Source organism: Chrysemys picta, chromosome 4, assembly GCF_011386835.1.
Source record: "Chrysemys picta bellii isolate R12L10 chromosome 4, ASM1138683v2, whole genome shotgun sequence".
Classification (NCBI taxonomy): Eukaryota; Metazoa; Chordata; order Testudines; family Emydidae; genus Chrysemys; species Chrysemys picta.
Window position 1 is genome coordinate 102069491 of NC_088794.1, and position 27058 is coordinate 102096548.

A 27058-nucleotide genomic window follows, 5' to 3' on the forward strand; every position below is an offset into this window, starting at 1 on the left:
CATCTTGTTCTACCCAACTCATAATAACTTCTTATTCTTCTAACTGTGTAGTTGTCATATGTTACAAATTACTTCACATCTATACTTGTTCTTTTTTCCATTTTGTAGGTAGTGGGCCCACCTGGTACAGGTAAAACTGATGTGGCTGTGCAGATAATATCCAATCTCTATCATAATTTCCCAGAACAGAGAACCTTGATAGTTACACATTCCAACCAGGTAAAAGAACAACTTCTGTATGACACTTTCTTGTACTGCTCTATTTTATGTGGCTTGAATAGTAGTTATTTCCATTGATGTGGACTTGAACAGGTTTGTGTGGAGTCTTAAACAGATTTGGAAGTTACGGTGAAATCAAAATTTAAAACGTTCTGATGTATTTTCTGTTTAGGACATTTAAGTGATTAGGGTGGAAATCCAAAAAGTTACATATTGTTCTCCTATTAAATGTATGGGACTTTTCTGCTTCTGCTATATCTGAAATACCTATTATAGCCCCAGTCGCCCTATCGGGACTACAGAATAACATCTCAATTTTGCATTTACCACTGAACCACCATCCCAGTCCAACTTCCTTTGACAAGCCAGATACTATGGGCTTTCAGATATCAGGCAAAATGCACTAGTGTTACTAAATTAATATAAAATTCATCCAGCTATACCAGTGCAAACCCAAACATAGACACACTTAAATCGGTTTAATCCTTATTTAAGTCAGTTTAGGTTAATTTGGGCAAAGCTAAACTCATTTAAGTGTATCTATATTAAGGTTTGCACTGTGTGACTGGATCAATTTAGTTACACATGTGCAACTTTTTTGATAGAATCCAGGCCTATAACACTTGTCTTGTCTTTCACATACAGACCAGACACAACATCTCTCTACATCCACCATCTCATCACAGGCCATAGAGACCTAATTACCTTTCCTATTATTATGTAGTCAAGAAATCTAATTGTCTCCCTCATCTGCTCGTCTTCAAAATGTGATCAGGAAAACCTACCGCTATAGCAGTCCAGAGATGCACCTTTAACCCATCCTGTGTGTGTGTGTGTGTGTGTGTGTGTAGTTAGTTATTCATCACTGGCCATAGATTACACCTTGCATTTCTTATCATTTTCTTAAAGTCAGAAAGTGTCCTTAGGCCCTACTTAGCACCCTCCTCTCACTTCAGGCATTATAAAACCACTAATTCTGCTTGCCCCTTTGCTCAGATCAGTCATTAGACCGTGTAACATTATCATCATCTGGGGGAGTTCAGCCATTCTTAGTACATACCTCCCAGTCTCTCTAAGTAACTTTCTCCACATCCCACTTCACTCCTCTACTGGCATTCTAATTGGCACAACAAGAGAGCAACTACTTCTGCATCTTCCATTAAAACAAATATAAGCAGCCATGCAGTTGACCTATAGCTCTTCCCACCCTTCTGTTGATTGGCTATAATCTGGGATAGTGGTATCCAAGTTGTGTTGCTACAGTGGCTTCTGTCTGAAGCAGTCCTGCTTTTGATGAAGCAAAGGGTGATGAGAGAGCTAAGCCTTCGGGAGTTCATTACCTGCACTACCGAGACTAGTGTTTGCAAACTTCTGTATACAGGGATTCCTTTTAGTCATCAGTGAAATGAAGCCATACCTGAGGTGAAAGCCTATGAACAGCACTACTCTATAACTGTTTAAGACAGAAAGTGAAGTATATTCTATCCAGTTGAAACTACAGGGGAATTTTAGGAAGGCATGGACAATAAATGGTAAATGGATAAAATTTGGTTTGGGTGTCATTTCTTCATGACTTGTTGCTTTCATAGCAAATAATAATTGGATACTAAGAAGTCTAGTACTTGAAACAGTTTTGTAAACCGATAGCCAATTTTTTAAAGCAGAGGCTTGAAGTAGAGGTGAATGTTTTTTTTTTTTTTTAACTGTGTTTCTATAACATGTAAAGGCAGCAGTATCAGTAGACTGACTTCTTTTCTCCCCCCAGATTAAGAGCTCTAATTTAAGTGTTACCTTCATGTTTGCTTTGATTCCAGTTCTTACCAAACTAGGCATCCTTTTCTAGCATGCTCAATAGTAAATCTTCAGTTTTCCCTGCAAGAGCCTCTGAACTTCTAAAAACTACCTTCTCTCCTGTTCTTGTCAATCTCTAGGCCTTGAACCAGCTGTTTGAGAAAATCATGGCATTAGACATTGATGAGCGCCACCTCCTGCGTCTCGGTCATGGAGAGGAGGAATTGGAGACAGAGAAAGATTTCAGCAGGTGAGCCGATGGGCAAGAGGAAGGTGCTAATGATAAACTAATTTGTGTAAACATGGCAAGTGTATGTTTAAACTCCTACTTTCATTGGTAATAAACAAGGGGCAGTTTGCTTAGACTCATGTTTCCTTTCCCATAAATTTATGTCCTAACATAGTGTCACTGCAACTGTAACTTAGGGTATGTCTTCACTGCAGTTAAACATCTTTGACCGGTCCATGTCCGATAACTGGGGCTTGCAGGGCTCAGGCTATGGAGCTGCTTAATTGCCGTACGCTCAGGCTGGAGCCTGAGGTCTAGGATCTGTGAGGTGGGATGGTCCCAGAGCTCAGGCTGTGAGGTGGGATGATCCCAGAGCTCAGGCTGTGAGGTGGGATGATCCCAGAGCTCAGGCTGCAGTCAGAGCCCAAACATCTACATTGCAGCTAAACAGCCCCTTAGGCCAAGCCCAGGCCAGTTGTGGGTTTTTAATTGCAGTGTAGACATACCCTTAAAGCCCTGAGTGTGGCTTTTATTTTCAGTATAGTTTGTTAGCTAATTCTTCTTTTTTCAGTTTTGTAGCCAATTAGGTTAAAAAACCTGCACTTTTTTTCTATTTTTATACACACCAAGGCAGTTGTGTATTCCCCTGTCTTCATCCAGATGTTTGAACTTGTAAATATATTTTAAGCATGTAAACATTTTATGGAGTTTTTATTTAATGAAATGCAAATTGAAGGCTAAAATAATGCACCCTTTGCAATTTCAAATCTCTCTGCAGCTATTCATGTTATTTTAACTTGCAGTATGCTGAATATTGCATATTCAGAATGGCTGAAATTTCAAACTCAGATGCCTTCTGCTTGTAATTATTTTACAGAATTGCTTACAATAGTTCATTTTAAAGCATTTTTTTAACACCCATTTAAACTAAAGAGCTTGTACTCTAATGGTAAATAATAAATTTTGAAGAATGTGTCCATGATTAACAATTATACATATTTCATAAAGATTTCAGTTCTTCAGTTTAACTTTTGTACAGATGGTAAGCCCTGTTCTTGTAAATACTCTCATGCTTAATTTTAGGTCTGAGTAGTCCCACTGACTTCATTGGAGCTACACATGTTAGTAAATGTTTGTAGGATCAGAGGCTTGCATTGGAAAATAATTGAAGTGAACAAGTACTGGATTATTTTGACAGTATCTTGACTTACCTCACCCACCTTGTGTTTCTGATATCCTGAGACCAACTTGGCTACAGTAACACTTCAGACAAATATTAACACCCAGTAATTTACATAATACATTAACATTTCCCTCTACAAAATAATCCAAGACTGTTGACCTTCAGGTCTTGCTGCAAAGCTACTGCTCTATGCCTAGGTTTTTGGGGGAGAAAACAATATGCTGAGTAATGCTGTTTGGGGCAGGAGAGAAGGATTTGGGGTGGTTGGTAAAAAGGGGATAGAGAATAAGACTGAGAATATATTATTGCCCTTATATAAATCAGTGGGATGCCCACATCTCGAATACTGCGTACAGATGTGGTCTCCTCATCTCAAAAAAGATATACTGGCACTAGAAAAGGTTCAGAAAAGGGCAACTAAAATGATTCGGGGTTTGGAACAGGTCCCATATGAGGAGAGGTTAAAGAGGCTAGTACTCTTCAGCTTGGAAAAGAGGAGACTAAGGGGGAATATGATAGAGGTATATAAAATCATGAGTGATGTGGAGAAAGTGGATAAGGAAAAGTTATTTACTTATTCCTATAATACAAGAACTAGGGGTCACCAAATGAAATTAATAGGCAGCAGGTTTAAAACAAATACAAGGAAGTTCTTCTCGCAGCGCAGAGTCAACTTGTGGAACTCCTTACCTGAGGAGGTTGTGAAGGCTAGGACTATAACAGTGTTTAAAAGAGAACTGGATAAATTAATGGTGGTTAAGTCCATTAATTGCTAAAGCCAGGATAGGTAAGGAATGGTGTCCCTAGCCTCTGTTTGTCAGAGGATGGAGATGGATGGCAGGAGAGAGATCACTTGATCCTTGCCTGTTGGTCCACTCCCTCTGGGGCACCTGGCATTGGCCACTGTCGGTAGACAGGATACTGGGCTAAATGGACCTTTGGTCTGACCCGGTACGGCCGTTCTTATGTTTGTTTTTTTCTGACTGATTACTTTCTGGTGTTTGGGTCGTTCCTGGGTTCATTCTTCATACCAGTACAATTGTCTTTTTAACATATGAAAGGTGGTTATAGCCCTGTGTGAATGCTATTTTACATATTAATTAAACAAAACTAGGCACATGACATGAATTGTGATGAATCAGAACATTTTTTTTTCTTTTTACTGAAAAATCTGGTTGTGGCCACTTGTAACTCTGGAGGCTGGATTTTGTTTTTAACACTCCAGAAAGCATATTTGATTATGGCTACTGGAAAAGTAATTTCGTTGCTTCAGTTGTAAAATAATGCTCTTTTCAGTTCTGTAACTTCTAGTATTCAAATTTCCAGCTTCAGCTACTCTGTTTTTTGATAAATAAGAAAATAGAAATAATCATGAGTTCTAGGAGGTTCCATTTTTAGTCATTATAAGAAAAAACTTGCATTTATAAATATTTTGTTAGGAGCTTTTACTGTCTTTCAAAATTATCCTTTTCTCACATTCAGAAATAATATGTTAAAAGCACACGTATGGAAAACTCATTAAGCTCAGTAACACATTTTTGTTTTGACTTTTAGAGGGTGGTGTCAATATAATTGCGTGGGAGGGGAAAAACTTAAAATAGTATCACATACTATTGCCACCCCTGATTTCCTATGCCATTTGTTATGGTTTTAGTCACATTTTCTTATTTTGTTTAATTTTTTTCTCTCCCATGGTTGTGTGAAAGACTTAAACTAACTGGGAAAACTGACTGTGCAAAGGAAACAATTCTGGGTTTGAATTGGGTAAAATGAACACTCTGAGCACAGACAGAAGGTATCCCTCTTACGCCCGCAAGTGGGTCCAATCACCTGTCTAGAGTGTGGCCATTAGAGGATGGACACAGAAGTACTTCTAAGAATGCTGGGGCTGCATTATGAAAGGTTAACCACAGAGAGCTTTGGTGTTCACATAAGGAAGCATGGTTTGTGTGAGTGAGACTCGGGAATTACGGGTGAAATTTCTAGTTCTGCCACAGACTTCCTGTATGACTCGGGGCAGGTTGCTGAATCTCTCTGCCTCAGTTCCCCACATGTAAAATTTGGATAATTCTTTCCTTCCTCACAGGGATATGTTTGAGGCACTTCATTAATGTTTGAGACACTTTGATTCTGTGGTGAGAGGGGGCATAGAAGTACTATCTAGATATATAGTAACAGTTGGCAGGTAGCAGTTTTTTGTTCTGTTTTTATTGGTAACTAGAAAAGGCCAGTGCTTGTTCTGTGTAGTTATTTTTGTGACATCCAAGTGTTGGCATTCAGCAAAATTCATTTCAGCTGAGAAAGAAACTCAGAATACATAATTCTTTGCATCACATTGCATCCATTCTGTAGGTATGGAAGAGTTAATTATGTCCTGGGTCGAAGACTAGAGCTTCTACGGGAGGTTGGACGATTACAAGAGAGCCTGGGAGTCCCAGGAGATGTTTCTTATACTTGTGAAACAGCTGGCCACTTCTTCTTATACCAAGTAAGAGATTAAATATTTTTCCAAAGAGCAGATTTGGACCTCCCTATGTTATAAAGCACAATGTGGATATTGGAGTGAATTTCTCAGAATTGAGTCTAAAGAAATGGTTTTGTTTGGTGGCTCAAAATGTAGACAGCAACTGAAGCTATAATTATGATGTTACTTGTTTTTGTGTTGCTATTGTTTTTAACTCTATGCCTAATGACTCAAATTGAAAGGCCAGCATTCTTGCTTTTTTGTACAACTCTTGGCAACGTTTCTGATCTGGATTTTCCTCTTCAGATGTGACAATCTCAGCAAATTTCTTCATGCTCTTGATGATAGATCTCAAGGCAGTAACTCGCTTTTGCTTTTGTTAGATAACTAAATGAAGGAAAACAAAGGGTACACACAAATGGAAATTCACTTTACATTTGATTTTTATGCTAGAGTACAACATCAAAATAGTAATTTATCTGTTTCAGAGATAGTTTAGTCTTACGAAAGAAATGCAATTTCTCTCCTTTGAATATATTTGTAAATTATTTTTATGAAATTATGTTGAAAACCAAATATAAACCTGTGATTTTTATGCAAATATGTACTAAATAAAAATAGGTAGCCTAAGGTTTAAAAAAAGCCTGTTGAATAGAAAAATATATACACCATCATGACACCTTTTTTTTTTTTTTTTTTTTTTGCAGGTAATGTCTCGTTGGGAGGAGTATATTAGCAAAGTGAAAGTTAAAGGTGGCAAGCTTCCTGATGTTGCAGATGTCTCTAGTTTCTTCCCTTTTCACCAGTATTTTGCAAATGCCCCTCAACCAATTTTTAAAGGTAAATCTTATGAAGAGGACATGGAAATTGCTGAAGGGTGTTTCAGACATATTAAGAAAATATTCACTCAACTTGAGGTAAGATTTGTAAAATTTCAGTTTACTGGAATTTTTGGAATTATTTATTTGAGGGGACATTTTTTAAACCAGATCGTATAAAAGGAAATCTAGGCCAGTGGTTCTCAACCAGGGGTATGCGTACATCTGGGGGTACGCAGAGGTCTTCCAGGGAGTACATCAACTCCTCTAAATATTTGTCTAGTTTTACAACAGGCTTCATAAAAGGCACTAGCAAAGTCAGTACAAACTAAAATTTCATACAATGACTTTTTTATACTGTATATACTATACATTGAAATGTAAGTACAATATTTATATTCAAATTGATTTATTTTATAATTGTATGGTAAAAATGAGAAAGTAAGCAATTTTTTAATAGCATGCTGTGACACTTGTATATTTATGTCTGATTTTGTAAGCAAGTAGTTTTTAAATCAGGTGAAACTTGGGGATACGCAAGCCAAATCGGACTTCTGAAAGGGGTACAGTAGTCTAAGAATGTTTGAGAGTCACTGATCTAGTCAGTGTATTTGGTGACTTTAGAAAATTAGGCTCAGATAGTTTTAATCTCTAAATTTGATCCCGTGAAGCAATAAAAAACAATGATAAAAAAAAGAGCGAACAGATGAAAGCAAGTTTTCTAAAAATGAATGCGTCCTCAGACTATCATGCAATTTTGTATGTGTGTAAGTTTCAATTTGCAGACACAAATAGGTGTTCCATTTTTTTGTGGGTATATTTTTACAGGTCCTTTTGAAATTTTGTTTATATTTCACAGCTATGTTTTGTTAGAGCTAAGAAATTAAGACATGAAATTGTTGTAGACTAGTACTTTTCCCTATATCTTTTTTGGTTAAGAATGGAAGGAGTAAAGTCAGATAGCTTTTGAGTGCATAGTTCTGTTGTAAGCAATATCATTTTGTATTCTCATTCTTGAGTGCTTTTTTCTCTTCCTGTAGGAATTCAGGGCATTTGAACTCCTCCGCAGTGGCCTGGATAGATCCAAATACCTCTTGGTGAAAGAAGCAAAGATCATTGCAATGACTTGTACTCATGCGGCCTTAAAACGACATGACCTGGTTGAATTAGGCTTCAAGGTAATGATTCCAATAATGGCAATATGCTAATCTAAAATATTTTCCTGCATTAAAATCCTATATTGTAAACATAGACCATTATGTTGACTCACTGCAATTTTTAATCTGTTAAATTACCTAGTTTTCCTTTTAATGAAAAATAATCAATATAAGTACAAGTTGAGATCCTTTAAGGTATTTTGAGTATTGAAAGGCATAAAGATGTTAATTTGAATATTGCTTGCATGTATGAAACTGTGTGCTTGTTTGTATGTGGTCATGACTTGTTTTCTTACTATTTATGCATTCCATAAATGTATATCATTCTGTTTGAAGAGATTGTAAATTTCTGCAGTAGTAGACTATTGTGATAAATTAGGACGTGATTGCATGCCAAAATAAAAGCAGGTGAAGAGCTGAAATAAATAGGACCCTATTAACACGTTGCTTAGCTAAATAATGAACAATTTGAAGAAGAAGCTCATGTAGCAGCACTTGCTTATTCCATTGAAGAGTGTAAATATCAGTGCTGCATTTTCACTTAGGTTTGGTCAGCACACAGTTTTTATACTGGTATAGCTATTTCAGTTAGAGAGAGAATAAATTATAGACCAAAATTGGTTTACTTAAAAAAATGTTAGCTTGATTTTGGAGTTTGGTCCTTCTTCCAAGGCAGGCAAATCTGTTTGGAGGTGGGACTGGGCAGGACTGTCCTCCCCACCTCCAAACTAGATATGGCTATTATGTGGGTAATGGAATGGAGCAGGATAAACAGAAGAAATGGAGTTGTTTGTCTCCCTGGTGAATCTGTCTTCATCGGCAAGTCTTCCCCCCCTTTCCAGCCAGTGGATCTTCAGAATTATGAATGGAAGAAGGAGCTTAGGGCTTATTCCTCGAACAAGAAAGAAAAAGAGAAAATAAGATAGGGACCCAATGGAAAGTAAATCAAAAACTTAATATAACAAGATTGGTATTCAACTTATTCTGTCATTGATACAAGCCATACTTTCCTCTGAAAAGGAAGAAAAGGTAGGCATAGCATTCATTTTATGCTAGAGCCTTGTTGATTGAGTACTGAGTAGCATTATAGGCTTATGCTGATAATGAGATTTTAGTCACAGAAGAATACATGTGGACTTATTTATTTAGGTTTTAATGGAGATGTGCCTTCATGCTCATGGATGCTTCTCAGACAGAAATGTTGCTGCTCCTTTGGAACAAGTCTATGAAAAGTTAATTTCAACTGTCTGTATATGTGGTTTTGAAATAACTTCTCCCATCAAAAATGTACTCCAGTTTCTGTTCTTGTTTTATGTTTTTATTGACCAGAATCTTTAATCCCCCCCTTCTCTCACCTCTCTTTCAGTATGATAACATCTTAATGGAAGAGTCTGCTCAGATTCTGGAGATAGAAACCTTTATACCTCTCCTCTTGCAGGTAAGAATTTCATTGTAAAATAAATTACTCCTCTCTCAAATCTTGAACAGTATGTTTTTGCTAATGACTGAAAGTGTGATATGCATTCTTGAGAACAGTATTTGCTTGTTACACCCATGATACCAAAATCATTTTAAGTGTATCTGTTTCATCCTCAAAACAGGGCCCAGTACTGAAAGTTCCAGAGTATCTGCAGTTTCCATTGAAGTAGTAGGAGTTTGGAAGAGTTGGCACTTTCAGGATCAGGCCATCAGTTCATAAATTCTCTTCATTATGAGTAGGGCTCCGTGTCTGTCATGGAGGTTGTGGAAGTCACGGATTCCGTGACTTTCCGCAACCTCTGTGACTTCTACAGAGGCCGGTGTGGCTCACCCCAGGGCTGCCCAAGCAGCTGGCTCAAGGGCCAGTTGCTCAGGTGGCTGTGGGGACAGCCATATCGGCCACTGCTGGAGCGGCTCTGCAGCCAGCTGCTCGGGCAGCCCCACATCAGCCACACTGGCTGCTGCTCAAGTGGCCCTGGACAGCTGGCTCCGGGGACTGCCCAAGCAGTAGCTGGTGCAGCTAGCCCTGTGAACTACCCAAGCAGCAGTCCCAGGGATGGCTGAAGCAGCCACTGTCAGCGGCCCCCGGCAGTGGCCCTCAGGGCAGCTGGAGCAGCGGCCCCCAGCAGCTGGTGTTGCTGGCCCTGACTGCCCCTTACAGCAGTGCCCCTTCCTGTCCAAGGTGCAGGTGTCTCAGCCTTCTAGAGAGACAGTGCTCAGTCCATGAGCTCCCAGCACCAACTTACCCTGCTCTGCCCTGCAGCTCTCATTGGGCCCTGATTGGCTGCCCAGTGCAGCCTCCCTTTAAGTGGAGGTATTGTCAAAGGTAAAAACTAGGAGCACAATAAGGCTTGCAGAAACCACAGTTGTATTGCTTCTGCAGTTTCCTTTAACTCATATCCATAATTTCTGAAGGTACATATGATTCTTTCTTTTGCCCTCTGTAATAGAGCATTACTACTTCTGTTGTATCATCATTGCAGTGGGTCAGATTCATTCTTGCTATAACTCTTATTGTGTTAATGGATAAATTAATCTGGTTATGTTCATTAAACATGAGCAATTTAGCATAAAATATTAAACTCTCCTTTTTTCAGGACATGGGAGACATTGGAAGGGCAGTAATAGATGCCTTTAGATCTGTGGGCCGCACGCTGCCCGTCAGAGTAATCTGCTGGTGGGCCGCGAGACAGTTTGTTTACATTGACTGTCCGCAGGTACAGCTGCCCGCAGCTCCCAGCTCCCGTTGGCCGGGAATGGTGAACCGTGGCCACTGGGAGTTGCAGGCGGCTGTTTCTATGGACGGTCAATGTAAACAAACTGTCTTGCGGCCTGCAAGTGGATTACCCTGCGGGCCAAATGCGGCCCGTGAGCCTCAAGTTGCCCACCGTTGCTTTAGACTAACATTTCATTTGCAGTTCAGTGCAGTTTAAAAACAAATGATATTAAATATTGAAAATTAGTGCTTATAACAAAGCCAATTTGACCCTTACTTTACTAGAATTATTTTAATAAGGTAATGCCTGAGCATATGATAACCCAGGTTAATTCTGCAATTTTTTAATTGTTTAATAGAATCCCCAAGATGGATTCAGCCGACTAAAACGATGGATTATGATTGGTGACCATCATCAGTTGCCACCTGTCATTAAGAACATGGCTTTTCAAAAATACTCCAACATGGAACAGTCTCTCTTTACACGCTTTGTTCGTGTGGGGGTGCCAACTGTTGACTTGGATGCTCAAGGAAGAGCAAGAGCAAGGTAAGATAAAGGAAAAAAGTCAGGAGGTCTTATTCCCGGGTACCAGGTTAAAAACATATGGTTTTGAATAACTTACTTTCTTAAGTATTCAGGCCAAATGGATCTGACATTATCCCTTTAACAGCTAGTGGAGGTGGAAGTATCCTTCCAAGGAACTGGTACATTGCCCAGACTTTAAGAACATTGAAATCAAATTCTAGATCATGTTATAAATAAGGGAAAATGCACCTTTCATGTAACATTCTGATGACATGGCCTTCAGCTCTTAAATATAGGAGGCATTCATGATTATTCATATTTTCATAATACTGCTATCATAGAATACATTCCATTTCTCCCTTGCATCCATGATTCACACATTTGTCATTTCAGGGCTGGAGTGCAGTAACTCTCAAGCTTATTCTATCAATAAGGTCAACCTTAAACTCAACCCTCAGGAGCCTGAGAATGACTAGCCCTAGAGAGGACATCACAGCAGTATTCCATACCCTCCAGTGGGTCCTGTTGTATTCATTTATATGGAATGAAGGGCCCAAAGAGTCAAAGGTGTTAACATGACCTTGGAACTGTCCAACATAAAACCGTTTTAAACAAGGCTCAGGATTTAGTATACAGAGACCTCAGCCTGCTTAGTACCATGGCAAACACACTATTTAAAATCCTTTTAACTGTTTATTTAAAAATACGTAAAAGAAGGAAAAACAGTTAAAGCATTTGAAATGTATTAAATAATGCTTTCATTTTAACAACTTTTGTTCCCTTTAGCTGTAGAGAGTTTTTTTAAAGGGAAAAAACCCTTTTTTTACAGCCTCTTATATGGAGATAACTGTCCTTTTTGGGGAAAATTGAGAAAAGTAGTTGAGATGAGATGAGCTGTTTTTGTTGCTGCTGTTAAAGTTCAATCCTGATTCCTAGAAGACAAACACAAGAAGGGAGAGAAAAGAACAGCAAAGATAGAAAAATGCAGCTTCTGTTTCTGGTGTTGACTCTCACTGGCAACCTCACTGCTGTACCAACACTGGCACCGCACATGGTCTTATCATTCACTCCAAGACTTGGCAAACTCGTACCAGCATAGGGCTGTTTAGGGCATTGTTTTTAGCTGCCTCTCTCTGGTCACAGACTTACAGGAGTGATGCAAAATATGTAGTTCTGCTTAACTAAGCCGGACCCTTATTAGACAGAAGGCAAAAGGTGATGGATAGGAAAGCGAAGAAATAAGATTAGGAAAGAAAAGAACACACAAACGGGAGGGTATGTGTGTGACAAAGTCTCCTGTCCAGGTGATGGTTAGGATTTAGCCAAAGCCAAGGGAAGTGGTGGTGTCATTTGGCTCCCTCCCTGTGGCTCAGTCTGCTTAGAGGTCCCAGGATTAGGATGAAGAAGGTCTGGGGTCCTAGGAGATGATGGGTGTGGCAGCTCACTGCTGCAGTTGTTGGCAGTCAGCTGTTTCTTCTGCTAACTTTTTCCAAAAGTCGTCGTCTTTTGGGTTTATTAAAGGGAGTGTTGGGAATAGTCCATCCTCTCATTAAATAGTCTATCAATAAACCTAATTTCTGACACACTAATTTTCTGTCATTGATTTCAAGTTGTCTAATCCTCTTCTTTACCAGTCATAATCTTAATACTGTCCTTGAGTGGTGTCAGTAAAACCCTTTCTGTTTAAGTTAATTCATTCTTTCTCTCTCCTTCTTATAAATTTTATGTAACAGGACATTGTGACAGTTTATGAACTTTCACTTACTTTTTACAGTTAAACTTACAATTAGGGTAAATTTGTAGGCCCAATTATCACAATAGTACCCATTTGTTTCTAGCTCCAGTTCAGAGTACTGGTAATTGCTAAAGCCTTTAACAGGATGCGACTTAGCTACCTTTGGATCTTCTCCAGCCACAGCTGTCCCAAGTTCACTGTGCTCATTAGGGAACTGAGTTAGGTGGTAGTCAGTTCTGGATCTCTGTCTGTGGAACATATTGCCAGAAGAGATCAAACAGTGATCTGGAGTACCAACCTTAAAATCTGCAACTCTCACTTTTCACAATTGTCTGTCCACAATAACAGAAGCTAAATTAATAGAATAAAATTCAAGAACAAACCACCAAACTCTAGTTAGGTAGGAGTAGCATCTACTTTGATTTTGAGCATCTCTTGCTTTACTCTGTTTCAGCACCTGGACATTATGATTTCTGCTCAATATATAACTAAAATAGATATAGTGCAACTTCACTGAAGTCATTTGAGTTTCACTGGGAATATATCTTGCCCTTTATCCATTAATTGGATTGTAAACACCTACTCCATTGACTTCTTTATTTTCCAAATTCTTCTTGTTGTTGGATATCAGTACATTTTATTGTAGGGCTATCCCTGAGGGCAGACATTTTGGGCCAGATCTTAAGCTAGTGTAAATTAGCTCCATTGGAGTTGTGCCATTTTGTACCAGCTGAAGCTCTGGCCCGGTGTCTTTCTCCAAAGTTAGCACCAGTTCTGATAGCAGGTTGGCTAAAAGGAGCACTTCCACAGTGATTCTGGAGCTTGAGTGCTTGCAGTTTTAAGTTTGCTCCCTAATTCAGGTCTTCCACATTGCACAGTGGCAAAGAACTATATGCAAAGGGTCTACGTTTTGTTGAAATTTTTGTAAGAAAAAGACCACCAGTAAATGCACTTTTAATTTCTGCCATGTGAGACTTTAATTCTAATGTTGCACTATAAAATTCTGCTATTTTAAAATAGTAAATACACCTCTACCCTGATATAATGCTGTCCAATATAACGCGAATTTGGATATAACGTGGTAAAGCAGCGCTCCAGGGGATGGGGCTGCTTTACCGCATTATATCCAAATTCGTGTTACCGCAAGCGGTTCCTCTGCGCCCACCTGTTACTTGCTGCGGCCCTCCCCGGGACCCCCCCGCCTCAGCTCACCTCTGTTCTGCCTCCTCCCACGAGCGCACCGCAGCTCCGCTTCTCCTCCCCCCCTCGCCTCCCCCCTTCTAGGCTTGCCGGGCCAAACAGCTGATTGGCGTGGCAAGCCTGGGAGGGAGGGAGAAGTTGAGCGGTTGCGGAGGCAGAGCGGAGGTGAGCTGGGGCGGGGAGCGGTTCCTCTCCCTACTCCGATATAACGCGGTCTCACCTATAACACGGTGCGATTTTTTGGCTCCTGAGGGCCATGTTATATCGGGGTGGAGGTGTAAGTTAGTCTTTTTTTAAAAACGTAAAGTAAAATGAACATAATAAATGAGAACTTTTGAAATTAATTTTTCCATTATACAAATTTATTGAAAAATTAAAAGCTTTGCAGAATATTTGTTTTCTGAGCATATTCACTAGAAATATTTTTCAGGAAGATTTGCATTTTTAAATTATAATGTTTGAGTATCTAATGCAACTAAACGATAAATAGTTAAATTTTGCCATCTGTTGCTCTGCATCTTCCCAGAAAATTTGCATCAAAGGATTGAAGAATTCCTACATTTTGATGCAAACAACTCCTGATCAAGGCTCTCACTTATCCTACCCCATTTCCCTTCACCTCCCCGATTTTAATTGTAATGGACACTTTATGGGAAGCTACTTATTCTAAATATTCTGTCTCTCTGGATATTGACCATTTCCCCTCTGTCGGAGATGTTTGGGATAGGCTTCCCTTTCTGAAAATGCGAGAAACAATTCAGACTTCTCTGTGATGCTCCAGGGTTGAGTGTTCCCCTTCTGCCAGATTCTTTGCATATGGTGGACAAATAGCAGCACTTGAATCTTATAGATTGCTAACCTTTAAAATGATTTGTTGGCAACAGTTGGCAAAATCCCTTCCCCCATCTCTTTTTTTCCCTTGGGGGTGGGGGTTGGAAACTAATATTTCCCTAACATTTTGTTCCCCAAATAGTACCACCCACCAAACTCCTTCAAACCCTTTGTTCCATCTTTCCTTTCCCATCACGATATAGCCTACCAAAGGGTGCAAGCCCATAGTTAGGAGGTGCTCAATCTGTGAAGTGACAGCCTTGGGAGTCATGGATGTGGAACTTATTTGAAAAGCCTCATTGTGCAAAGGGAAAGAGCTCAAAGTTAGGGCAATTTGTTGGGATCGCTGCATCCCCCTGCCCAAACCAGTCAGGATTCTTCTGGAGATACCTCTGCAAAAATGATTCCATCGTCTCCGTCTTTTGGGACTCAACCAAAAAAAGACCATTCACAATGATCAAGGATTATATTGGGCCCTTGAATCCAAATTCACACTCTTTTCACCCTACCAAGAGTTGATGTAACACTGGCATCCGTAGCAAAAGGCAGTAATTTTTGCTGAGGGGGATTTCATCACAAAAGATCTTGCAGACAGTAACATAGAAGCCATCCATAAAAGGGACTTTGAAGCATTAGCAGCCCTTAGAGCCACACTGGCAATCTCTAGCACGACAGTGTGCTGGTGTAATAAGCTAAAAAGCCTTGATCCCTTGATGAATTCAAGTTAATAATAAAGAGATACCTATTGTGTTAGTGAAGGACTGATCCATGAGCCTAAATGAAAGCCAACTCTGGCTTTTCCTTTGAACAGTACATAACTATTGAAAGTAAATCCCCTCTGTGCCTCCAAGTTCTTGGGTGGAATCCTGGCTGGGGAGAAGTTGGTAGGATGGGATTGAGGACACAAACAGACCAGTGTTTGCCCTTCTCAGACGTTGATGGTGTGGAAAGCAATGAGTCCTGATACAAGGACAGAAGTTATTTTTGTTCTTAACTGCAACAAAGGTACCAGAGAAGGGACTCTACTTATTCCATAGCTTAAGACTTTGCCCAAGACCACCAGAGGGAACTTGGGATCAGGGAACTCTAGTCTGCTTTTATCAGCAACAGACCTGTAATAGCAAGATATCCTACTTCTCAAACACCTGGTTTTATGTGACTATACGATCCCCCTAAGAGTTGAGATAGACAAAATGAAGACCAGTCGTCTTGAACTAGAAAAGGTTTGTCAGGATCAAGGCATTGATGTCTTGCATGGGGAGGTGTGACGCTGTATGGAATATGAGTCACCATTTATATTATTATTGGTACCAATATTACAAAATTGCAATGAATCTTACAACATATGCCATGTGGAAATGTTATGATTTGCTAAGTATGATAATCTGGTTTATATGTATTATCATCTTTATATTGTGAATTACAAATATGTGTGGTATATTTGCATCTCAAACCCATGCTGTGTTTCTGGGTGACACTCCCGGACAGATTGGCATCAATGCTATCTATCCTGTTTGATGGCCCATCAAGGGCAATCAGCTGTACAATGAACCCATTGAGAGAAGCCCGGGGCTCCACCTATGAGACAGCAGGACATGTAGGGACATGCTTGTGGACAGGGGACTCCAAGAGCTTTTCCATGCCCATGTGCTGTGAACTTGTGTTTTGGGACAGAAGATGTACAAGCCACATGACAAAGGATATAAAAAAGCAGCTGCATCTTTTCCATTTTGCCTTCAATCCTGCTTCTCACCCTGGAGTATCTTCTCTACAAACTGAAGTTTTGAACAAGGGCTGATAGACCCATCCAAGCTTTGGATGTGTTCCTCAGGGACTTCACAAGCCAGCAAACTCACCAATGCTTCTAAGACTCACAAGTACAATTTGCTCTCCTTTTTGCGGCCTGCCCTGACCTTGGCATTTTCAGTGTGGGCTACCCTAGGCGTCTCGGGTCACAGTCTCATCCATCTTTATCTGCTGCTCCTAGGTCTTCTGGTCTTATGCATAGTTATTACTCTGCTCAGTCTTCCTTACAGGCAGCATCTTCTTTTCTGTCTGCCACATCTCAATCTAGATTAACTAAACCTGATAGCTTGGTTAGTTGACCAGCAAGTCCAAAACAAGATACTTCTCCAAATAATAGATTCTGCTAGCTTTGTGCAGGTTTTTCACCCGTTTGTCCTACAAGAGTCTAGACAAAAAACCTTTTACTGGTATCAAAACAGAAATATATCAACTCTCTGAAGCCTGGATTTTCTTACAGCAGTGATTTTCAACATGTGGGGATCTAAGATTTCCAAAGGGGTCTTCACTTTCTTTCAAAAATTTTTAGAGGCCCACAAATGAAAAATGGTTGAAAACCACTGTCTTACAGCATGACCTAGACCTATCCCAACACATTCCATCATTGCATTACATGTTTCAACATTAAACAGCAGCATGAATGCAAGCCCATCCAAGTCTCCTATACCTGATGGTAACAGTTTTCTTGTGCAGCATGACTACCCAAGCCAACAATTAGGGAAATTTTTTCCTACCTGGAATCTGTACACAATACTGTGTTTTCATGATCCAGGCATTCAAACCTCTATGGCATCTAACTCTTTGTGTTTCCATTTTATAAATAATAATAACTAGAGGAGTTTCTGAAATCTCTGCTCTCAGAAGACACTAGCCTTACTGCATCTTCCACAGGACCAACACTGTTGTTCATTCTCCAGAGTAATTTGTATCAAGATTACTTCTTCCTTCGGTACCTGACAGGAAATAATTCTGCCTTATTAATAAAAATAATACCTAGCTCTTATGTAGTGCTTTCCATCATTGGCTCTCTAAAGCGCTTTACACAGGAGGTCAGTGTTATCCACATTTTATGGATGGAGAAACTGATCGAGGTGAAGTCATTTGTCCAAGATCACCCAGCGGGCCCTTGACAAAGCCAGAAATAGATTCTAGTCTCAGGATAGATAGATCCACTAGGCATTCATTTTACTCAAAGCCTCAATATCCAAAAGAAAAAGCATTTAAAATGCTAAAATGTATGTTAGTGGAGCCTATCCATATAGGAAAAATTCTTTGTTTTCTTTTATTTTCATCCCTGGGTCTGAAGCATGTAAAGCAATCTTGGCTAGGTGGATCAAGTTCTGTATCAGCAGTGTATTCAGCTACAGATAAACTGATCTCAGAGGGGATAAGAGCCCACTCAGCACATTCATGGTAACATCCTGTCCAGAAAGGGGATCAGCCACCACAAAGGAAATCTGTAAAGCTGCCACCTGGTCATCTATCAACACGCTTATAAAAGCCCCACAGGCTTGACCTGCATTCCTTTGCAGAAACATCCTTTGGCAGGAAGGTGCTCTAAGCAGTGTACCGAAAATAGACTAATTTTAGAGGAGGAGGTGGAAGAACATTCTTCTTCTGTCCCACTTCTTCTTTCTTTCCTACCAATTTTTCTTATTGCAGTTTCATCCCAAATGTCTCAGACTGGGAGAGCAGTCGAATCCAAAATGTAACATATGTTACCTTATTTCTGAGACTGGCTTCTCCTCCTCAGTCTGCCCCTTCTGAGATACAGTTTCCAATTCCCTATACCATGGTCTTTTCAAGGACCCCAAGTGTCATCATTAAATTAGATTTAATCTACTAATAATTTAGTGTTTTCATGTGGCTCTGTATAAAGGTAGATAGGTTCATCCATGGGGATTGAACATGCCCAAACTGCCTCTAGTATTTGCAGTAAGAGAGATACAGTCTTTTGCACTTGGAAGAGGTTGGTTCAGAAGGACGGATGATCCAAAGGTTAGGGCATTAGCCTGGCATTCAAGAGACCAGAGTTTAATTTCCTGCTCCCCCACAGTCTTCCTGTGCGACCTTTGGGAGGTTACTTACAGCAAAATTTTCAAAAGTGTTTTTTAAGTCCTATTTTCAGAAGTAACTTGCACTTAGCAGCATAAGACTCATTGACTTTAATTGGGACTTAGGCTCCTAAATGTCTGTCACTTCTGAAAATGGGACTTAAAAATACTTTCGAATATTAGCGTGTCTCTGCCTCCATTCTCCATTTGTAAAATGGGAATGTCGGGTCCTCAAGTCACTCTTTACCAGAGGACCGTGGCAAGATATGTCCATGATCTCCTACCCCTCAGTTGAGGGAAGGGAGAATTGTAGCTCAGACTACAGCCATGTGCGATATCACCATTCACATCCTCCAAATACCTTGCCAGATTCCTCCCATTAAACAGAAGTGAGACCCCAAGTTTCCTCCTGTGGAAAAAGAAGCAAAAAAACTTTAAATTAAAAATACCAGGCAACCTTTGAATAGCAAGGCATAGTAATGAGAAAAACAGAAACACGATTGTATCTATCTGGTTTGCATGTCACTTAAGAAATATTTTTAATCTGAGCCAGGAAGGAGTTCAAGCTCCTCTTACTGTTTTTGTTTTTGTTTTTCTGAAAGCTTGTGTAATCTCTACAACTGGCGTTATAAGAATCTGGGTAATCTGCCTCACGTGCAACTTCTGCCAGAGTTCAGAACTGCAAACGCTGGATTTCTCTATGATTTCCAGCTTATAAACGTAGAAGATTTCCATGGTGTGGGAGAGTCTGAACCCAATCCTTATTTCTACCAGGTAAGAAAAGAGATTCAGTGCCCTATTAGAAATGCAGCATTCTGCCTCATTAAATCCGAAAAGAAATGAAGATAGAATATTGATTTCTTTAACTGAAGTTAAGTAAGCTTTCAGAGCATTAAAATGTTTTTTATATTTTTGCATACACAATGGAATGCAGTTTTTAATGATCAGTCCTTATGATTATTTAGTTATGGAGGACATAAAATTATAATAATTATTCTGTGGTGTTTGGCTCTCACACTGAACTGTGATTTTCCTTGACTCTCCCTTCCCACCCCCCAAAAGTAGAAGTGAATTCTCCTCCCCCCCCCTTTTTTTTTGACTGCATATTTTGTTGCAGATAAATAGTTTTTTGGACCAATGCCAATTACAACCAGTTATAATCTTGTTTATCTGCTTCAGCATTAAAATACATGGCAGAATTTCTCTGTCCTTGGAAGAGGGAGGATTTGCTTTGAGACACATGTCCAGACTGGGAGAGTCACTGTTTTTATTGATCTGTATATAGTGTTCCAAAAATGGTTTCCCAAACCAGCCTTCACAAAAGGATCAAACTGTACTATATTGTGTGCATGGATGTGTATATTTCAACACAATGTTGTGTAACACTACATTGTGTAACAGTTCAAGCTGCTCAAGTATAACCACCATCAAAGCAAACACTAGGAAATTCACAATTCAGTTATGTCAAATGCTATACCGCAGCCAACAACCAGCTAAGATTAAGCGCAATCTTCATCTGGCCCCATTAATCACATGTGCATCCTCTATCACAATGAAAATCAAATGCCCCACACCTTCAATTCTTTGTTCCTTTCTTACCTAAAGCTTTGTATTAAAAACTGTGGTACAGATGTACAAAAATAGGATCCTACGTTATGGTTCCTATTGTGAAAGTCTTCGATATAATTTGCACAGTTAAGGATTTTCATATGTATGTGTCTGTGAAGATTTTATTTTTGAATCTTGTAATTTTTCTAAGGTGTATAAAGATGTTTGTAATTATGGATGAGGTCTTCTTTTACTTTTTTTAAAAATTAAACCATTATTCAGGTATAGTGAATATATCACTGCTATAACACCATGTTCCCTTGATTAACTTTATTCATAAGAACTTAATTGTTCTGTAGTTTGTGGAAGCTGTAATACTAAAAAATGTACACACTTTCTCATCATAGTAGCTTTTATCCTTTCCATGTAATTTCTGATATTTTTTTTAATGTGAGGTTTGTGTACACACTCTGTGTGTATTTATAGCACATGGAATGTGTAATTGGTGATTCAGGGTTTTTTAATGGGCAGTGATTAATATGGCTTTCAGAATGCTATTTGTGTTCATGAATGTATGAGTATGTCTTTTTGTATAGACTTAAAGGTGACCAGAATTTGTAGAACATGAGTAAAGTTCCAGTATTTGTAGCAATAAATTCAACCAAGTAAATCAGAAATGAAACAGGGAAAAGAGGGATGAGTTGCAGGCTGTATTTATATAAATATAACAATTTGAAGAACTTCATATTCCAATTTCAAATTGTTATACTTATATAAATACAGGCTGCAACTCATCCCTCTTTTCCCTGTTTCATTTTTGACAGTGGGATTTTCAAACATCCTCAGCATTAGATTAGTTTTGTTGCCAATGAAGTCAGTGGGAGTTTTACCAATGGCTTCAGTAGGAGTTAAATCAGAGTTAAATCACTGCTAAGCACTTTTGAAAAATCTCAGCCTTAAAATTTATTCAAAACTATGATACTTATTTAGAGGTATCTGTATACTATGATTCCAAGGTTTTGAGGCAGTATAAATAAGAGTTGTAACTTCACTTTGTCTCCCTTGAGGAGGAAATGAAAAATTACAGTTTGTATATTGTAGTACTCAAAGGTCTCGATCAGGACCCCACTGTACAAAGCAAGATACAGTCCCTGATTCAAGGACTTCTGATAACTTCAGTTTTAATCCTATATTGAAATGAACTAAGAGTATTTGAGCATTTCCCAAGAAGTTATTGGTAGGTGGGACTGATTAAGCATACAGTAACTCCTCACTTAAGGTTGTAGTTATGTTCCTGAAAAATGCGACCTTAAGCAAAATGGTGTTAAGCGAATCCAATTTTCCCATAAGAATTAATGTAAATGGGGGGGGTTACATTCCAGGGGGGGTGGAAAATTGCCATACAAAGGCATTGTATACATTTTAAACAATTTTAAACAAGCAATTTAATTCAGGTATAAGTTTTAAACAATTTTAAAGAAACAATTTAATACTACAATCATCATTGCTGAGTACGAAGCAAAGGAAGGTGCCCTCGCCTTACCCCACACAGGTACAGCCCACTGGCACTGCAGACAATGAGGCAAGCAAAGAGTCTGAAGGTGCCGTAGGCTAGGAGAAGCACGTTGCACAGCAGCAGTTGCAGCTTCCCCTACTGTGCAAGCACCAGGGGCGGGGGGCTCAACCCTCGGCCCGCCCAATCCACCCCTTCCCCCAAGCCCCAACCCTTAACCCACCTCTTCTCCCCCCCTGCTCCACCTCCTCCCCCTTTACTCCGCATGCTGCATCCTCGCTCCTGCCTCCTGAACGCCACAAACCAGCTGATTGCCACGGGCAGGAGGCGAGGGGAGCAGGGGGAAGGGCTGACCAGGGGGGTCGTAGGGGAGCTGATGAGGGGGCTGCCAGCTGTGGACAAAGCAGGCAGCCAAACGACGTTATAGCGGAGCATTGCAGAACTTTAAACGAGCTGGTTCTGTAATGAAGCAGGGACGTAAGATCGAAACAGCATTAAGCAAGAGGACTTTAAGTGGGGAGTTACTGTATTTACACATAGCTTATTAGCATTAAGCTTTTCATGTAAATATTTTCTTGATTGATCTGTTCATATCACACCCATAGTCATAAAATTGCTCAGCGCATCAACAGTTGTAACCACAGAAACAACAGTTAACAATAATATGGTAACTGGGATTTTCAGCAGTCCCTTTATTCATGAGGAACCTAAATTAGATGGACGAAACCTAAGTCTATCTGTTGTCCGTTCCTCTCATTTTTCTACAATGAGCTTGTTTTTCAGTGCTTTGATTTATTTTAAACATGGGTCTTCTAAATGCACCAGGATGCCTCAGTAGGGTCAACTCACTCCCAAAGTCAAGAGGCACAAATGAGCCAACTAACATTTTATTTTCCTTTTAAAATGCAGAATCTTGGTGAAGCAGAGTATGTTGTAGCACTCTTCATGTACATGTGCCTGCTTGGTTACCCTGCAGACAAGATAAGTATTCTGACAACCTATAATGGACAAAAGCACCTGATCCGGGATATCATTAATCAGCGTTGTGGGAATAACCCAATTATAGGCCGACCAAACAAGGTAATTCTCAAAATAACCAAATACTTATCATTCTCTGACCTTTTAGAATTATAAATTACAAAACAATATACTGTAATTATATAGTTTCACCAATATCTACGTGATGAGTTCTTTCTTTGATGACTACAAATGTTATATTCACTGGGATACTGTGGATAGACCACTGTTCCCAAGATGTTACTCAACTGTACATTAATCTTTTCACTTTCTTTTGTTTATTTGGACTCTTGCGTAGGCTGTATAACTAGATGAAATATGGTGCTCCCAGGTTGCAAGCTATACAGGAAGGATAAATTAGATGGCTAGCAGTGTTACACAGCAGAAGAACCATAATTACTAACAAAAGATCTTTCCAGAGTGTAGATGCCCACTTGGTGAAATATCTGGTTAAAATTCCTAATTAACAGAAATACTAACATAACTGTAGGAGTCTGTTTATTCCTGGGGGCATTCTGCGCCAAAAATTTTAAAATTCTGTGCCAAAAAAATAAAAATTCTGCGCACAGTATTTTAAAATCCTGCAAAATTCTGAAAATTTTATTTGTCAAAATAACACTACATAATCACACCGAACTTCCATTATTTAGGTAATTTATCTCAAAATACCTGTCAGCAAGTATGTCTATAACAATACAGACACGCACAAAAATTCCCCCAGGAGTAGAAAATTAAAGAAACCCCTATGACAACCCAGTCCCTGTCTCTGCCCCCTTCACCACCCTTCCAGAGCCCAGCTGGGGGGCCAGACACCCACAACCCCTCCTTCCTCCCGCCCCCCCTCCAGAGCCCAGCCACAGTGCTCCCCCAACCAATACACCCAAACCCCCTTCCTCCCAGAGCACAGCCAGAGGGCCCCCTCTTGCCCAGATACCCACACCCTCTGCCCCCCCTCCACCCGAGCCCAGCTGTTGCCACCCAAGCCCAGACACCCATCCCTTTCCTTCTCTCTTCCTCCTCTTCCTTCCCCCTGCCCCTAGTGGCAGCCATCAGATAGAAGTGTGAGTGTCAGATCCATTGTTTAACAGTTGTTGCTGCTCAATTAGAATTGATATGTTAAGTTGGTCACTTATTAAGTGGGAGCCAACTGAGTGACAGTGAACTTTAAATGGCAGATGTCAAAACTATATGAGGAAAACAGTTAACAGCAGGCTAAATGTAAAAGAACATAGATTCAGCCTTGAATACATAGGTTTGTTTTCGCTCACACAGTAATCACCAAGGATAGCTGGAAGATTATAAGCCTGATTTTATGGGTCTCCCCTTAGAAGTAGTATTCCAACGTTTAAGAAGACATCAATGAATGTTAAAGGTGTTCAACTCCTCTTAATTTCTTTGGAAATTACAGATACTCACCTTGTCTCTCTGAATCAGAGCTAAATACAAATATTATTGATACTTTCCTGTGATTTTTGTTTTGAATACTTTCATAGTCTTCAAGCCACTACAATCTCTCTAGTAAAAAAGGGTTTGTGTTTGCCATAGTTCCAGGCCCTCAAGGTTGATGTTTTTCTGGTAGTGGCTAGAAATGAACTCTCACATAACAGAGTGGTAAGGCATGCTCTTCCCCTCTCTCCAAGTCATGTCAACCTTCAGCATCAATTTAGCATGATACTTTTTGCTGCAGGAGGCCAGTTTGCTTCTACTAAATTCCAAATTGTTCTTAATACCTTTGGAAATGCAAATATTTTTTGGAAGATACAGTAGATGAGTTAATCTTAATTTATCTTTCTTTTAGGTGACAACTGTAGACAGATTTCAAGGTCAACAAAATGATTATATTATCCTTTCATTAGTGCGAACCAAAGCTGTTGGTCATCTTAGGTATGTAAGAAAATATCTTCACAAATGCCTTAAAATGTGTAATTCACTTCACCTAATTTTACCAGAGCAGAATTTCTGGTAATGAGTGTCCGTATTACATGTACTAAATTGTAGTAACAAAATTAGTGTGACATTGAAAGAAGCTCAAAACCAATTCCATATATAGCTGTCTGGTACCACTTCACAGCCACTTTGCCCTTCACTATTGGGTCTTATCTAACTACTGTAATTTGTGCATATTATTGCAGGTACAGTGAATTTAATATTACCTTATTAAAATAGTAGAGAATGCAATGCTAGTTCAAGTAAAGGCTTGAAATAATCTTGAGAAAATAGTCTGTCTGAGCTTGATTTGTGTATCTGAGGTGTTTGGCTTTTGTGTAGTTCCCTTTTGATGTGCACATTTTAGAATGTCTGCACTTCAGCTGTGGAGGAAAAAAGAGCCTTTGGAGGAAAAAGATGGACACAATTTTGTAGAAACATCTTGTTGCTGTACATGAGCTTGAATGTAAATCTTTACTATAAATACTAGAATAAAATATTGAAAAAACTGAGAAAGATATTCCCTTATATCTACAGATTTCCTAATGTTGTATATGCCCTTTAATTATACGTGTCTGTAAGATTAATGTTCTATGAAGACGTTTCAGTGGCAATCAAAGCACTAGAGGTAGTAAAAAGACTATGATCTATTTGATGTTTTGTTTCCTGAAGGGATGTCAGACGTCTAGTGGTTGCTATGTCAAGAGCCCGGCTTGGACTTTATATTTTTGCAAGAGTATCCCTGTTCCAGAATTGCTTTGAGCTAACTCCAGCTTTCAGCCAACTTACAGCTCGACCCCTTCAACTGCATATAATTCCCTCAGAGTATTTTCCAACAATCAGACAGGTAAGCACATCTGTTCTAAATTGTACTACATAGAATAGTGTGGTAGCAGTCCACTTTCTTCACTGGGTGCATAGTAAAAGAGACAGGATTGCAAAGCTTCCTCATTACAGACAAATGTTATTTGGAAACTTATGGCCCAGGAATTTGCCATGTTGCACCAGCTGTCATTAGTTGAATTGTTTGTATTTTAGTTATACATATATACATATATAATTTAGTTCAGTTATGTGTGTTTTCTTATTAAGCTTTGCTTGTGCAACACTGAATCAACAGTATATGTTATTTTACATTAAACACTTAAGTACAATGAGTACAGTATGTTGGATATTTTGTTCCTTCTAAAACCACTACTTGGAGTCATGTAAATTATCTGAAATAAAACACATGGCTTCTTAATAAGAGAAATATAAATTAATATTTGACACAACATATTGAGAAGTATTGTTTAATCTATTAATCATCACTGTCTTTTTTACCTTGAATTCTTTGTGTGATTGTGTCACATATATTGAATTGAGATATCTAGAATCTAATAGATGTGTTTTCCTGGAATGATAGGATAGAAGTTACAAATATAACAGTGGAATTTTAGTCTGTGCTTCTAGATTATAATGGTATTTGTTCCTCCTTTTGCAAGGGGCCACTTTGGTATCTTGGAATCAAGAGGTTAATATTCCAAACCCTTAGGTTAATGTTGCTACCGTAAATTAAATGAAACAGTTGATGCTGCATAGCGATGGGACTTTCAGCCCCCACAGCAATATGCACATGTAAAAAAAAGAGAGGTGTTTCTAAGGAGACTATTAGTAATTTTTTTCCTATGCCTTTGCAAATTTTCCAAATGATGTCTCTTTCTCTCCATGTATAGACAGATAACCCTCCATTACATTTATAGGAGCTGCATATCTAGACAAGAACCTAGTCCCCTTCCCGCCACACAGTCTTGTTTAAAATACATTTAATTTCACTTTTGTGCTTTTGCGTTTATTCCCTAACATGGGAAAAGCACCTTTCTGAAGATCCATTGTGGTGTTTCTGTATTACTGAATATTAACTGTTCTTATTTTTCCCCTAGAATGGAGAAAGATCTTCTCACCAAGTACATGTTATAAAGAACATGCCTCAGATGGCTAACTTCGTGTACAACATGTATATGCACGTGATACAGAGTACACGCCACTACAGACAGGTAAGCAGGCTTATACATTTTGGAAAGCATGCATCTAAAATGTAATTCACTGCAGAAAATAACTTACTCAGGGGATGCTTTTGAGATGGGTAGGCTAAAATTTGATGTACCAACTCTTACCTTACATTGGTTTCCATAGTCCCTGTAGCTTTTTAGATCAGTGAGGCAGGGAGAAAGGGATTCTTTTTTTTTTTTTTTTTAATTTAAAAATACTTCCTACTACACAAGCACTCAAAACTCCCTTTGTATTAACAAATATATGAATGCGATGGATAGAAACAAAATGGTGGTAAGGAATCAAATTTTGTTGCTG

The 27058-nt window shown here is 39.2% G+C and overlaps 1 protein-coding gene across 1 annotated transcript in view; it reads left to right on the forward strand.

The window, feature by feature from the left end:
• AQR (aquarius intron-binding spliceosomal factor) overlaps positions 1-27058 on the forward strand; it is a 108234-nt gene that overhangs the window by 72996 nt on the left and 8180 nt on the right. The window contains exons 23-34 of the mRNA XM_005299972.3: positions 109-219; positions 2151-2260; positions 5775-5910; positions 6594-6803; positions 7745-7882; positions 9228-9299; positions 10916-11103; positions 19308-19479; positions 22676-22846; positions 24582-24667; positions 25382-25556; positions 26632-26745. Of these exons, the coding sequence (XP_005300029.1) occupies positions 109-219; positions 2151-2260; positions 5775-5910; positions 6594-6803; positions 7745-7882; positions 9228-9299; positions 10916-11103; positions 19308-19479; positions 22676-22846; positions 24582-24667; positions 25382-25556; positions 26632-26745 (1683 nt within the window). The remainder of the gene's footprint in view (positions 1-108; positions 220-2150; positions 2261-5774; positions 5911-6593; positions 6804-7744; positions 7883-9227; positions 9300-10915; positions 11104-19307; positions 19480-22675; positions 22847-24581; positions 24668-25381; positions 25557-26631; positions 26746-27058) is intronic.